The 12,627-nt window shown below is 45.6% G+C and overlaps 1 protein-coding gene across 1 annotated transcript in view; it reads right to left on the reverse strand.

Annotated features, from left to right (window-relative positions):
• alkbh8 (alkB homolog 8, tRNA methyltransferase) overlaps positions 1-12,627 on the reverse strand; it is a 65,568-nt gene that overhangs the window by 9,277 nt on the left and 43,664 nt on the right. The window contains exon 9 of the mRNA XM_060826686.1: positions 11,823-12,091. Within this exon, the coding sequence (XP_060682669.1) occupies positions 11,823-12,091 (269 nt within the window). The remainder of the gene's footprint in view (positions 1-11,822; positions 12,092-12,627) is intronic.

Consider the following 12,627-nt stretch of genomic DNA (forward strand, 5'->3'; position numbering starts at 1 on the left):
TGATCCTGACACCAGCGAAACAACTCACCATTTTGCTTTGTCTTTGCTGGCCACAGAAACGTCTGTCTATACCTCCGACGACAGAATCTCAAAACACAATTGATCTCTTGGAAGCCGACGTACCCCTCGTTGCATTAGAGCCAGTCTTAATGCCAGAAACTTGGCTGTTCGTGCTACGTTCCCCTGAGAATCCATCACCCACCACATTTACCAAAACAGCATACCTGTTTGAAATGGGTATATCCACAAAAGACTCCTGCACTGGCTGCCTACCTCTCTTACCCTTCCTGGAGTTAACCCATCTATGTGACTGTATCGGAGACTTCCCCCCTTCCTATTACTGCCATCCATCACATACTGTTGCTGTTGCAAATACCTCATCGCTTCTATCTGTCTTTTCAACCGATCCACTCGATCGGATAAGATTCACATCCAACAGCATTTATGGCAGATATAATCCGCAGTAACCCTTAAACTCTCTTTAAACTCCCACATCTGAGAAGAAATACATATCATTGCAAAGGCCATTTTTGCTCCTTCACAATCTACAGGCCCAGATAATAACACCGTCTTATTCCTCTACAAACACTGCCCCAGTTTAAATTAATAGCTATGGCTTATATTTTAAGTTTAATCAAGAGACTTATCTCCAACAACATATAATTAAGAAAGAATCCACTGTACTCACTACTGCAGCCTTTCTCTTGGACAGACTTAAAACAACAATTAACTTATCTGATTCTGAGCTGTGAACTTCGCCCAAGCTGGTTCCTTCAAGATTAGTTGTGAATTTCACTGTTTGTTAATTTTCCTAGATGCACTCCGATGTCCAGCGATACACAAATTCAAACAGCAAAGGCAGCAATCCTTCAGGTTCTCTCTCTCTCTCTCCTGCACTGTCCTCACCATGTGCTTCCTTTGTCTGCTCTTCTCCCTTTTAAACTGCTGTTGTTTTGAATATTTTTTTCCAAATTTCCAAAACAACGCAACAGCATATAAAACAGTAATTGCTGCTCCTGGAATTCAAGGAAATCACCTCCAACACCTAAAATACCTCAAATAAAAGGAACAGCTCTTACAGCCAAAAATTTTTCCTGTCCTCCATCTTGGATTACCCAGAATCCTTTACATTCATGTGTCTTCTGAATCTTTAGGTTGATTCCATAAGATTCAGTTTTCTGGCCTGGCCACCACCTCTACACATCCATTACCTATCAGGAGAGTCTGAAGGCTCTCCATTTCATGAAAAAAAGCCTGCAGTCTCCAGCTATCACCATCTTCCTCCTCGCTGAGCTCATTTTCACTTTGAACAACTTCTCCTTTAGCTCATCTCACTTTCTCCAAGTCAAAGGTGAGGGTATGGGCAACTGCATGGCTCCCGACTATGCTTCTCCCTTTAAATAGTATACGGAATCTTCCTTATTCAAGTCCTACGCAGGGCTCCAACCCACAATTCTTTCTCTAATACATCAGTAATACCATTGGTGTTGGTTCCTGCTCTCATCTTCCAATTTCCATTCTTCTCTCACCTTTACATGGTCCTCTATGACTCTTCTCTCTCTCTCTCTCTCTCTCTCTCTTTCTCCTTGACTTCTGTTTCCATTTTTGAGCATAATCTATCCACATATTCAAACTCACTGACTGCTATGGTTAATTTAAACGCAGCTCCTCATACCCTGCTCCTGCAACAATTCCATTCCATTCATCCGTTTGTATGTTTTGAAGATACTACTTTCCACCAGGCTGTCTTTAATAGGACCTCCTTTTACCTGAATCGAATAATCCCCACTTCATGCTTGACAGGACTGTCAGCTGTATCCGACGCACCTACTGCACTTCAGCCTTCACCCCCTCTCCTCCCTCCCAGAACTGTGATAGAATAAGGACAAAAGGAATCCCAAGAACAAAAGCAGACTGGGTGAGAACACCTCCATTCTGTCTGTAGGACGGTTCACAGCCTTCCAGTTGCTTGCCATTTCAAAACAAAAACAACTTTGCTCCCTTGCTAAGATTTCTGCCCTGGGTCTGGAATATTCCAATAAAATACAACACAAGCTCTCGGAACAACACCTCATTTTTCGCTGAAGCACTTTACAGCCTCAAGACTCAATACTGAATTACACAATTTCAAAGCCTGACTGCATGACATAGAGTCATAGAGATGTACAGCATGGAAACAACCCCTACGGTCCAACCCGTCTGTGCCGACCAGATGCCCTCCATTTTTATTACATTCTCATCCAACCTCCTTCCCCACTGGCTATATTTTATTTTGTTTGCTTTGCTCACAGCAGATGGGACCCATTTTCTTCCTTTCACAGATTAATTTACACCCATTTTTCATACCTATTTCTCTTTTGCTATATTAGCAACCTTTTGTCTTTTACATTGGGTCTCCACACCATCTGTTCCCCTGCCCACTCCTCTACATCGGTCAAAAATATAAAACTGAAGATGGGCATAAACCGCCCCGTGTTTACCGTGGAGCAAGGCCCATATCGGGAAAATCCAGCAGTATCCATTTTAAAGCAAACAGTATTCATTTTAAGACAGCAGCTGCCAGCCCGACCACGTGATCGGGAGAAGACAGCCCAAAGACAGATCCAAATACACACCAGACCAGACACTAGTCATGACTCCAGACAATGGGCATGACTCACAGATCGAAACCCACCTTATAATCTCGTCAAGGCTCCAACTGACACACACCCATAACCTGATCATGCAAAACAGTCCTACACAAAAGGCAAATCCAAACAAACAGGATGAACCTAAAAGACACTTTGGAAGTAACAAAGGGGGGTGCTAGCCTCCAGCCCTCATGGAGAGACAAGCAGATAGCACCCGGACCCATTTATATAAAGATAAACAGCACACCTTTTGTGTATGCTGCCGACTCTCCGAGGATGGCAGGAAGCTTGACATTCACACATACTCCAACCATGATTACCACCATTCACACTCATTCATACCCAATCTCCTACATCCTGACTCATGAAGTATATAACGTGTAACATCGCACGGGAAACGTTAGAGCGATGAAGATTCGGACCTCGGTTGGTCTCCGCCGGCGTTAAATACTTCAATAAAGTTACCGATTGTCGAACCGCACTCTGGGCTCGGACTGAGATCATTTCATCCGCGCTAGCTGCTCGAGCTCTTCAAGCTACTCGCCCGGCATAAGGACCGAGTAGCGTCAGCCCCCGCTGAGGGAGCCGACCCCCGTATCTGGGTTTCTGCATCGTTTGGGGGCCGCCGATGCAACATTTTGATAGATACGGGGGCGTCAGTCTCCCTCACCGACCTCGACCTCCCCTCCACCCATCACTCCATTTCCATCACGATGGTGGGGGGAAGCTCGGTTGTGGCCCACCGTAGCGAGGCCACCCTCCTGGAGATCGATGACATTCTACTCCTTGTCCACTTCTGGGTTTGCCTGAACTCGGAAGGGATGATCCTGGGTATTGACCTGCTGGGCGAACTGGGAGCAGTGGTGGATGCGTTCCACCAGCGCCTCCTATGGACGTCCCACAAATCCCATAAGAGCGCCCTTGAGGGTGGATGGGTCCCCACTAGATCGGTCGCTGCACTCGCGCCCTGCGTCCCTATCACCCGGGACTGGACCGGAGACGGCGCCTTCGGAACAGTCTGCCAGGTGGTCCCGGAGGTCTGGGCCACGAGCAAGCAGGACTGCGGCCTTGTCCGTTCCCCTCCCGAGCGGATACTCGGCCCTGTACACCCCCCGCATCGATAGTACCCGATCAAACCCGAGGCGCTGCGCGCCACGGAGACCATTGTGGCCGAACTCACCAGCCCGCGGTGTCCACCACCAACTCCCCCATATGGCCAGTCCGTAAGCCGGATGGGAGCTATCGGCTCACCATCGATTATACGGCACTCAACCGGGTCACACCTAAAGAGCACCCCCATTGTTGCCAGCCCGTCCACCATCTTTAATGGCCTAGAGCCTTCCCACCGGATCTTTACGGTCCTGGATGTGGCAAACGGCTTCTGGCCCATCCCGCTGCACCGTGACTCTCAAGACAAGTTTGCCTTCACGCTGCGAGACAGGCAATACGCATGGACCCGGCTGCCACAAGGCTTTCACAACAGCCCCAACATTTTCCACAGGGTCATGAGTTGGACCCTCGAGGAATGCGACCTATCCCCTTTCTCTAGCACCCTCTTACAGTACGTGGACGACCTCCTGATCGCGTCCACGGACGCGCGGTCCCACCTGGGAGCCCTGACCACCGACCGTCATCGAAGGGGGTGAGGACAAAGCCCCACTTAGGGATAGGATGGCCCATTACATCAGACAGCTAGACGCGCAGTTGCGGGCCCTTAGACAGACCGCCCGCTATCAACAGGCCATCAGGGACCAAACGAAACAGCAGCAACAACCGCCTCCCCAACTCCTCCCGGGCGTTGGGGACAAAGTCCTGGTCCGGGCCGCCCCCAACCGGCCTGGCTTCACCCCTCGGTGGCTGGGGCCGCATGAGATCATCCTCACCAGCGACACTTGCGCCTGCATCGATATGAAGGGGAAGGGCAGGTGGAAACATTGGTCCCAACTTAAACCTTTCCCCCAGGGCCCGACTGGACGGACGACAAAGACTTAGACTGTGGTCCCTGTCCCTAGCCACACGGGGCCAATGTGTGGAGTGGCTGGAGCACAGGCTTCCTCTGGTCTCTGCGCCAAGCCACGCAGGGCCGATGCGTGGAGTGGCTGGAACATCGGCCCAGCCACCTGACTGGCAGCCACCACCGACTTATCACCCGCACTCCCCCGACACGCCTGACGGGATTTTAACACTTTCTCCCCTTACAGCAACAGTAGTGGACCGGTCCGGGAGTGGGGGTGGGGCGCAGAACACATGTATGTTTACTGATCATACACCCTGACGAGGGTGTCTTTCTCTCTCTCCTTTCTCTTTTCTTTCACAGATCATGTCCCACCGGTGCACCGTCCTCCACATCCTCCTCTTCGCCATAGGACTTATACCCTCTTCCTCCGGAGCTCCAGACAACTTCTACCGCCATGGCGTTGCCTTCAACTCATCCAGTGCCATCTGCATCCCTGCGAGGGATAAGCCTGACGAGGTCAACACATTTTTCAAAGCCTGGCTGGAGGTCCTCCCGGACATAAAGACAATCTGCCTACTCTGCACATCGGAGCGCGACCCACGACCAACCTGCTTACGACGTGCAGAGGCTATGGACCTGGGGGGGGGTGCATGTTCAGAACGATGTGCGCTATGCCAGACGACCTCGCCTCGGCCCCGGCCTTCGACGCGTTCGCGATACGGGACCTGTCCGTTTGCGGTTACTATGAACCGACCGATGCCACCGTGATTTCTCTATATTTGTGTTTCTCGACCCCCCCCAACCACACCACCAACAACCACGACTCCCAAGAAACTACCATGCCCCTCTCTGAGGCCGGGGCCCGTGGGGGGACTGGTATTATGGGAAGAGGAAGAAGTCCTTTATGATAACGTCCGACACGAGGTCGTGCCCGTGCTGGGCAATATATCGGGCATCCGGGAACCGGAATATTGCACAGCACAGGTACGCAGCCTATACGCTATGATGGGAACAGAGGTGATAGAGAGGGCTATAGATGCCATGGGGGCAACCCACTATCGAACCGACATACACAACACACAACGACGCAGACAGGGCATTATCAGTGACGCCCTCACAGGACTCAACACAGGAGCATCCGTGGTAAACTCCCTAGATATCCAGGGCCTTAACGAGAAAGTCGAACAGCTAAAAGGGGTGATGAGAGACCTATTAGCAAGATCCCTCACACACCAGGCAGAACAGGCATTTCTGGGGGAAGAGGGAGCACACATTCAGCTCAACGGCATTGCAGTCCTGGGGACACATGCCCACACCATCAACCACCTTATTGATCGGGAAAGGGAGAACACGGCTCACATTCAGGAGGGGCAGCTATGCCATGCATATGGCCTGTGGATGGTAGCCCAGATCCGACACAACCTGGATCAGATACAAAGGGGGGAGGTGCCCGACTGGATCGATAGCACCAAACTGGCCTCACTCACAGGACGCTCCGGGTCGCTTGATAGCCGGACCCTGAAGGGAATGACCCGGGTGTACCCGGTGATTCCCGACTGTGAAGTCAGTGAGGCAACAGCAGTCGGGATGGTCCTCCTGATCCCAGTGGTCACCCCAGGGTCTGGGCCATTTCCCCTGTTCCACATCAAAAACATTGGAGTAATATGGGAAAACGCCTCCCTCGAATATATTTTGGCACACGACACAGCCATCTCCCGAGATGGCACTGTGTACGGGGTGCCGCTTGCAGGCTGCAAACGGCAAGGGGCAATCACAATCTGCCCCCCCACTCCTTACGGCGGAGTGAAACAGCAGAATGCGGGTTCAACCGTACACAGGGCTGCACCCTTGAGATCGAACCGATGGGCTCCCACTTCACTAGGGCGGGGTATGGTGGCAGGGGACAATATTGTGTCTCTACCCTTGAAACGTCTTTCTGGTTCAACGGACTGCAATGCCCGATTCCCCAGCACGAGTTCTGCTTTACCCCTAGGCGCCCAGTGACGATTGGACAAGCCCATATCTCGGAGATCCGACGTCCGGACCCCGAGTCTATACAGGCCGCCGACAAATTCAGAAACACCCTTAGGGAGTACCAGGAGCCTGAACAAGCCCCCACCCCACATTTGGCCGAGGTCTTGCGGGAACTTAGGACCCGGGTGGGACACTCAGTAAAACTATACCATCAATTACAAGCCCATATCAAAGACCTAGAGGAGGATGCAGAGACAGCTCTGCAGACCCGGGGCTGGGCCCTGAGGGTTTGGAACTGGGGCCTAAATGTCAACATACACCCCTGGGTCAGAATCATCTCCCATGCCATTGTGGGGGTACAGTTACTGCTAGCTCTGGCCTGGCTCCTGGTGGCTTGTCACTCATGCCGCCAACATAAGAAACGAAAGGCCAGAAAGGCCATGCTCCACGCCATAGACTTCTGGCGAGTAATCAGACACCATAAGCTCACAGAGCTCGAACTAATGCAACCATCTCCCGGGACTATCCAAAGGCCCCATGACTGCAGCATGACGGCCAGCGGAACGTACCGGGCGGGGTAGCAGCTTTTAAGATGTCGGCTTCGGGGGTGTGGACGTGACCAACCCCTTGCCGAAAGGGGGGACTGAAGGCGGGCATAAACCGCCCCGTGTTATTGTGGAGCAAGGCCCATATCGGGAAAATCCAGCAGTATCCATTTTAAAGCAAACAGTATTCATTTTAAGACAGCAGCTGCCAGCCCGACCACGTGATCGGGAGAAGACAGCCCAAAGACAGATCCAAATACACACCAGACCAGACACTAGTCATGACTCCAGACAATGGGCATGACTCACAGATCGAAACCCACCTTATAATCTCGTCAAGGTTCCAACTGACACACACCCATAACCTGATCATGCAAAACAGTCCTACACAAAAGGCAAACACCAAACAAACAGGATGAACCTAAAAGACACTTTGGAAGTAACAAAGGGGGGTGCTAGCCTCCAGCCCTCACGGAGAGACAAGCAGATAGCACCCGGACCCATTTACATAAAGATAAACAGCACACCTTTTGTGTATGCTGCCGACTCTCCGAGGACGGCAGGAAGCTTGACATTCACACATACTCCAGCCATGATTACCACCATTCACACTCATTCATACCCAATCTCCTACATCCTGACTCATGAAGTATATAACTTGTAACATCGCACGGGAAACGTTAGAGCGATGAAGATTCGGACCTCGGTTGGTCTCCGCCGGTGTTAAATACTTCAATAAAGTTACCGATTGTCGAACCGCACTCTGGGCTCGGACTGAGATCATTTCATCCGCGCTAACAAAACCCACCATTTTCCAACGCATTCTGTTTCAAAGAAGTGTCATGCTAGATTCAAAATATTAACTTTATTTCCCTCTCCACAGATGTTGCCAGAGTTGCTGAATTTCTTTAGCATTTTCTGATTTTGCTTCATGGTTCTAGAATCCACAGTATTTAGCTTTTATCTGTTGGGTATTTCTGTATTTTCTATTTTTTTCAGGTCATCAGCATCAAGAGAACTTTGCATTTACATTTTTCAACAGTCAGATATTCATATCGAAGATTCTCAGAATATTAAGCACATAAATAATATCTTGCACATTTATGATACCAAGAAAACGCATTTAATATTGTGGCAATTCAGATTTATTACCTTCTCTCTTTAATAAACTCAAAAATGGAGATGTTTGCTCATGACTGCACGATGTTTAGCAACATTCACAATTCCTCACATACTAAATCAGTCCACGTCCACGTCCACATGCAGCAAGACTTGGACACATTCGGTCTTGGGCTAATAAGTGACAAGTGACATTCACAGCACACAAGTATCAAGCAATGACTATCTCCAACAAAACCTAATTACTATCTCCCTTTGACATTCAATGCATTACCACTGATGAATTCCCAAGGATCAATATCCAATATTACTATTAATCAGAAACTAAAACACAGCTGCAAAAGCAGATATGTGGCTGAGAATGATAAGGCAACTGACTCACCTCCTGATTCTCTAAAGTCTGCTCACGACTTTATAGGCACAGGTCATGGTGTAATAGAATATCCTTCATTTTCAAATATATGAACACAGAGGATATAGGAATACAGGAACAAGAGTGGGCCATTCAGCCCATCAAGCCTGTTACACCATTTAATATCTTAGCTGACTGAACACTTAAATTTTTCACACACATTATCCCCTTAACTGATAATTAGAAATCTGTCAATCTCTACCTTAAACATAACACCAAGCTTTCAGAACCCTCTTGGACAGAGAACTCCAAAGACTCACAACCCTCTGTGTGGGGAAATAAAAATCATTTCAGTCCTGAATAGCATTCCCCTTATTTTTAAATTGTGCTCTAGTTTTAGATTCCCTAACCAGAGGAAACATCTTACATGCATCAAATGTCTATCCCTTTAAGTATTTTATAGATTTTGATTTTGATAGGATCTCATTCTTCAAAACTCTAATAATACAGGTCTTGTTTGTGTAATCTATCTTCATGATGACAGTCTTACCATCCCAGCATCATATCTGGTAAAACTTTGTTGCACTCCCTCTATGGCAATGACATTTATTTGGTGGAAAGGAGAAAAAACTGCACACAGTACTCCAAATGCTGTCTTACCAATCACCTATACAAATGAAGCGAGACTTCACCACTCCTGTATTGAAATCCTCTTGCAATAAAGGCCAACATTCCATTAGCATTTCTCATAGCTTGCTCGTCTCTCAGTGATTTATTGACTAGGACATCTAGGTCCCTTTGTATATCTATACTTTCCAACCTCTCACTGAATTAAGAAATGCTCAATACATATGTTCCACCTACCACAGTGAATAACCTCTCATTTTCCACACTATATTCCATCCACTATGCTCTTACCCACTCACTAAGCCTGTCTAAAACATTCCTGAAGCTGCTAGAAAGCTTCCTCACAGCATTTCCACTTAGCTTTGTATCATCCGAAATTGAAAATGTTACATTTGGTGCTCACAACCAAATCACTAAGATATCCTGTGAATAGGTGGGGCCTAAATATTGATCTTGTGGTACCCCACTCTTCACAACCTCCTAACCTGAGAACCACCCCTTTATTCCTGCTTTGTTTTCTGCCTTCTACCTAATCCTTAATCCCATCATTACCTGCTAATACATCTGCTTTACTTTTATTAACCATCATCATGGAGAGCACCTGGTCAAAACCCTTCTGAAAATCCGAGACTACTCTTTAAAAATTTCATTCATTACATGCTCTAAAGACTTCACAACTTTACCAAACTCAATTTCCCATTCACAAATCCGTGCTATGTCTTATCAGACCATTATTATCCAAGCTTCCATTCATCATATCCATTACAATAGGTTCTCGCCCATGCCATATGACTAACATAAGGCCGACAGGTCTATAATTCCCTACTTTATCTCTGGCTCCCTTCTTAAATATCCAGATGACATTTGCTAGTTTCCAATATGCAAGAATCATTCAATTCATTGACTATTTCTATAGCTTCCTCCTTTAAGACTGGGGTGTAGACTTTCAGATTCCAGGGACTTACCAATTTTCAGCCCTATTAATTTCAGTAGTGCAACTTTCTAACAATCATTAATTTCCTTCAATTCTTAATTCTCCCTAATGTTTGGATGTCTTTATGGGAGATTCCTTGCATCTCGCTCAGTAAAAACAGATGCAAATTAACCATTTAGCCATTTCTCTAATCCCCAAAGATTCTCCTGATTTAGCCTGTCATGGCACTCACATCCAAACGTTTCCTTTACAAATACTCGAAGCTTTGCAGCTCATTTTTAGGCCTTTATGTGTCTTTGTTCCGTTCCACTTTCCAACTTCTTATCATTTTAGAAATACTCCACACATCTGTTCCTCTGCATTTATATTGTATTCTTACCTTATCAGGTTTTTTGGTCTTCCTTTGTTGCATACTAAAAAAACACTCAATTCAGATTTCCTACTAATCTGGTGATTTATACAATCCTTAACTTCCTCTGTCAAATACTAGATACAACAAACATACATATAGCAAACACATGGGTAAAGTAATTTCCAAGATAAGTGCATTCACTATATGGCTCCTAAGGTGGGCTGGAGGCTCAATTATCAAACTTTTTTTTAAACTAAATTTCTCTCTACTCTAAATTAGGTAGTTATTTGAAACAGTCCAAGAAATGAATTCTTTAATTTCAAATTTAATTTTATAAAAATGGGAGATGCAGAATAGAAGATGAGTCAATGACTCATTATTTCATAATTGATTGTGTCTTAAACTAAATAACAAGTACATTTGAAAGTTTGATAAACATAGCTCAGATTACTATTGACTTTGATGCATGTACACATTAAATACCCTCAGCTCTGTGGCACATCTTATGGTAGCAGATAATGTAATTGACACAACACGGACAAAATAACCTACAACTTGCTTAGTATTAAACTACCAACCCTATCCTTACCATAACCGGAGTTTTTTTGTGTGTTTAAAATACATGAGCCAATATCACCTCATTTCACCATATCAATAGAAGGGTCATATTCAAGGTAGTGGAGCATTTTAATAATAATAAATGCAAGTCAAAAATTACTTTATGCAGTTATGTTGTGGTCATAGATAAATAGAAGACAAGACAGAAGGACACACTAGAGATTGGATTGGATGGTGACAGAGGTGGACGCAGAAGACAGAATGGTAAATGGAGATCAACACAGAATGAAACCAGGAGATTTCCAGCACCAGGAATGCAGCTAAACTATTCCTATTGGAAGGTCTTTAAATTTATGGCTATAGCCTATGACATACTTCATAATGTAGCTATTGAGGAAAACTGAATAACCATTTCAAAAGGAATATCATGATTATTTCGGTTTCTTTTTAAAACAATCTAGGGAAGTGGAGTGTGTCAGCATCAACATAGGGACCAAGACACTATCTTTCATCAGAAAATTTCTGAGTTTGAGTCCAAGGAATGGTTTGGAAATATTGGTTGTTAGAAGAGTTTATAAATGATATACTATGTCAGAAATCCCAATCACCAAGAAGAACAGCCCTTGTAAACAAAACTCCAAATGCTTAACTTTTCCTGTAAATAATCAACACTGTTTCAGTTAAGTAATCAATACAGTTTCTGCAACATTAATTTAAAAGTTCAAAAGTGAAATGCATCCATATTGTATTTGAAGATTTAAAAAACAAATTTACCATGAAAAGGTTCTTGTTCACACCTAGATATTTGCCATTTCCACAACCAACATCAGCCACAAAAGATCCAGCTGGCAGTGCTTTCAGGAATTCAGACACTTTAGGCCATGGGGTGTGCCTAGTACTGCTGAAGTGACCAGCAATCTCATCATAGACATCATGTACATACTTGTGCTCCAGCTTTGAGGCATCCACATCACTACTTGGGACCAATGTGGGTGTATCCTTGCACTCCCGAGTACTCTGACTGTCACAGACTACTGGGTAAGCTGCAAACAAGAGTATAACAGCCTTGTTTTAAATAAACATATTTAAGATCTGAAATCAGAACTAAAAGAAAAATACACAGCAAAACATTTGTACCTTTCAGTACAGAAAAACAAAAAGTTGTTTCAAAGCAAAATTTGTATTGTTAACAAATAATGATTAAAAAGAATTTTCCTTTGAATTGACTATTTCAGATGTCCATTTCCTATCCTAATTCATCGGGAGTTGTGAGATCTTTTTCACATTTAATCTGTTCTGAATGAGATCTCACTGTCAGTTTAGCTTAGATGTTAGCATAAACAAATCTGAACTGACGATGAACAGTGACACAGCTTGCCTATCATAGGAAAACATGTCAATTTTTCAACAACGCTCACCTTTACAAGATTTAAAACAGTAAAAATATTCTTCAGTCTAGAAGTATACCACTATTTGACAAATTCCATAATTGGTACACTACAGCAGGATAAGCAGAGCCGTGACAAAGAAAATGTAGCAGTAATGCAGATCTTCCCTCTGCACCATAAAATGCTAAGCA

The sequence above is a fragment of the Hemiscyllium ocellatum genome, chromosome 6 (genome assembly GCF_020745735.1).
Source record: "Hemiscyllium ocellatum isolate sHemOce1 chromosome 6, sHemOce1.pat.X.cur, whole genome shotgun sequence".
NCBI classification, from domain to species: domain Eukaryota; kingdom Metazoa; phylum Chordata; class Chondrichthyes; order Orectolobiformes; family Hemiscylliidae; genus Hemiscyllium; species Hemiscyllium ocellatum.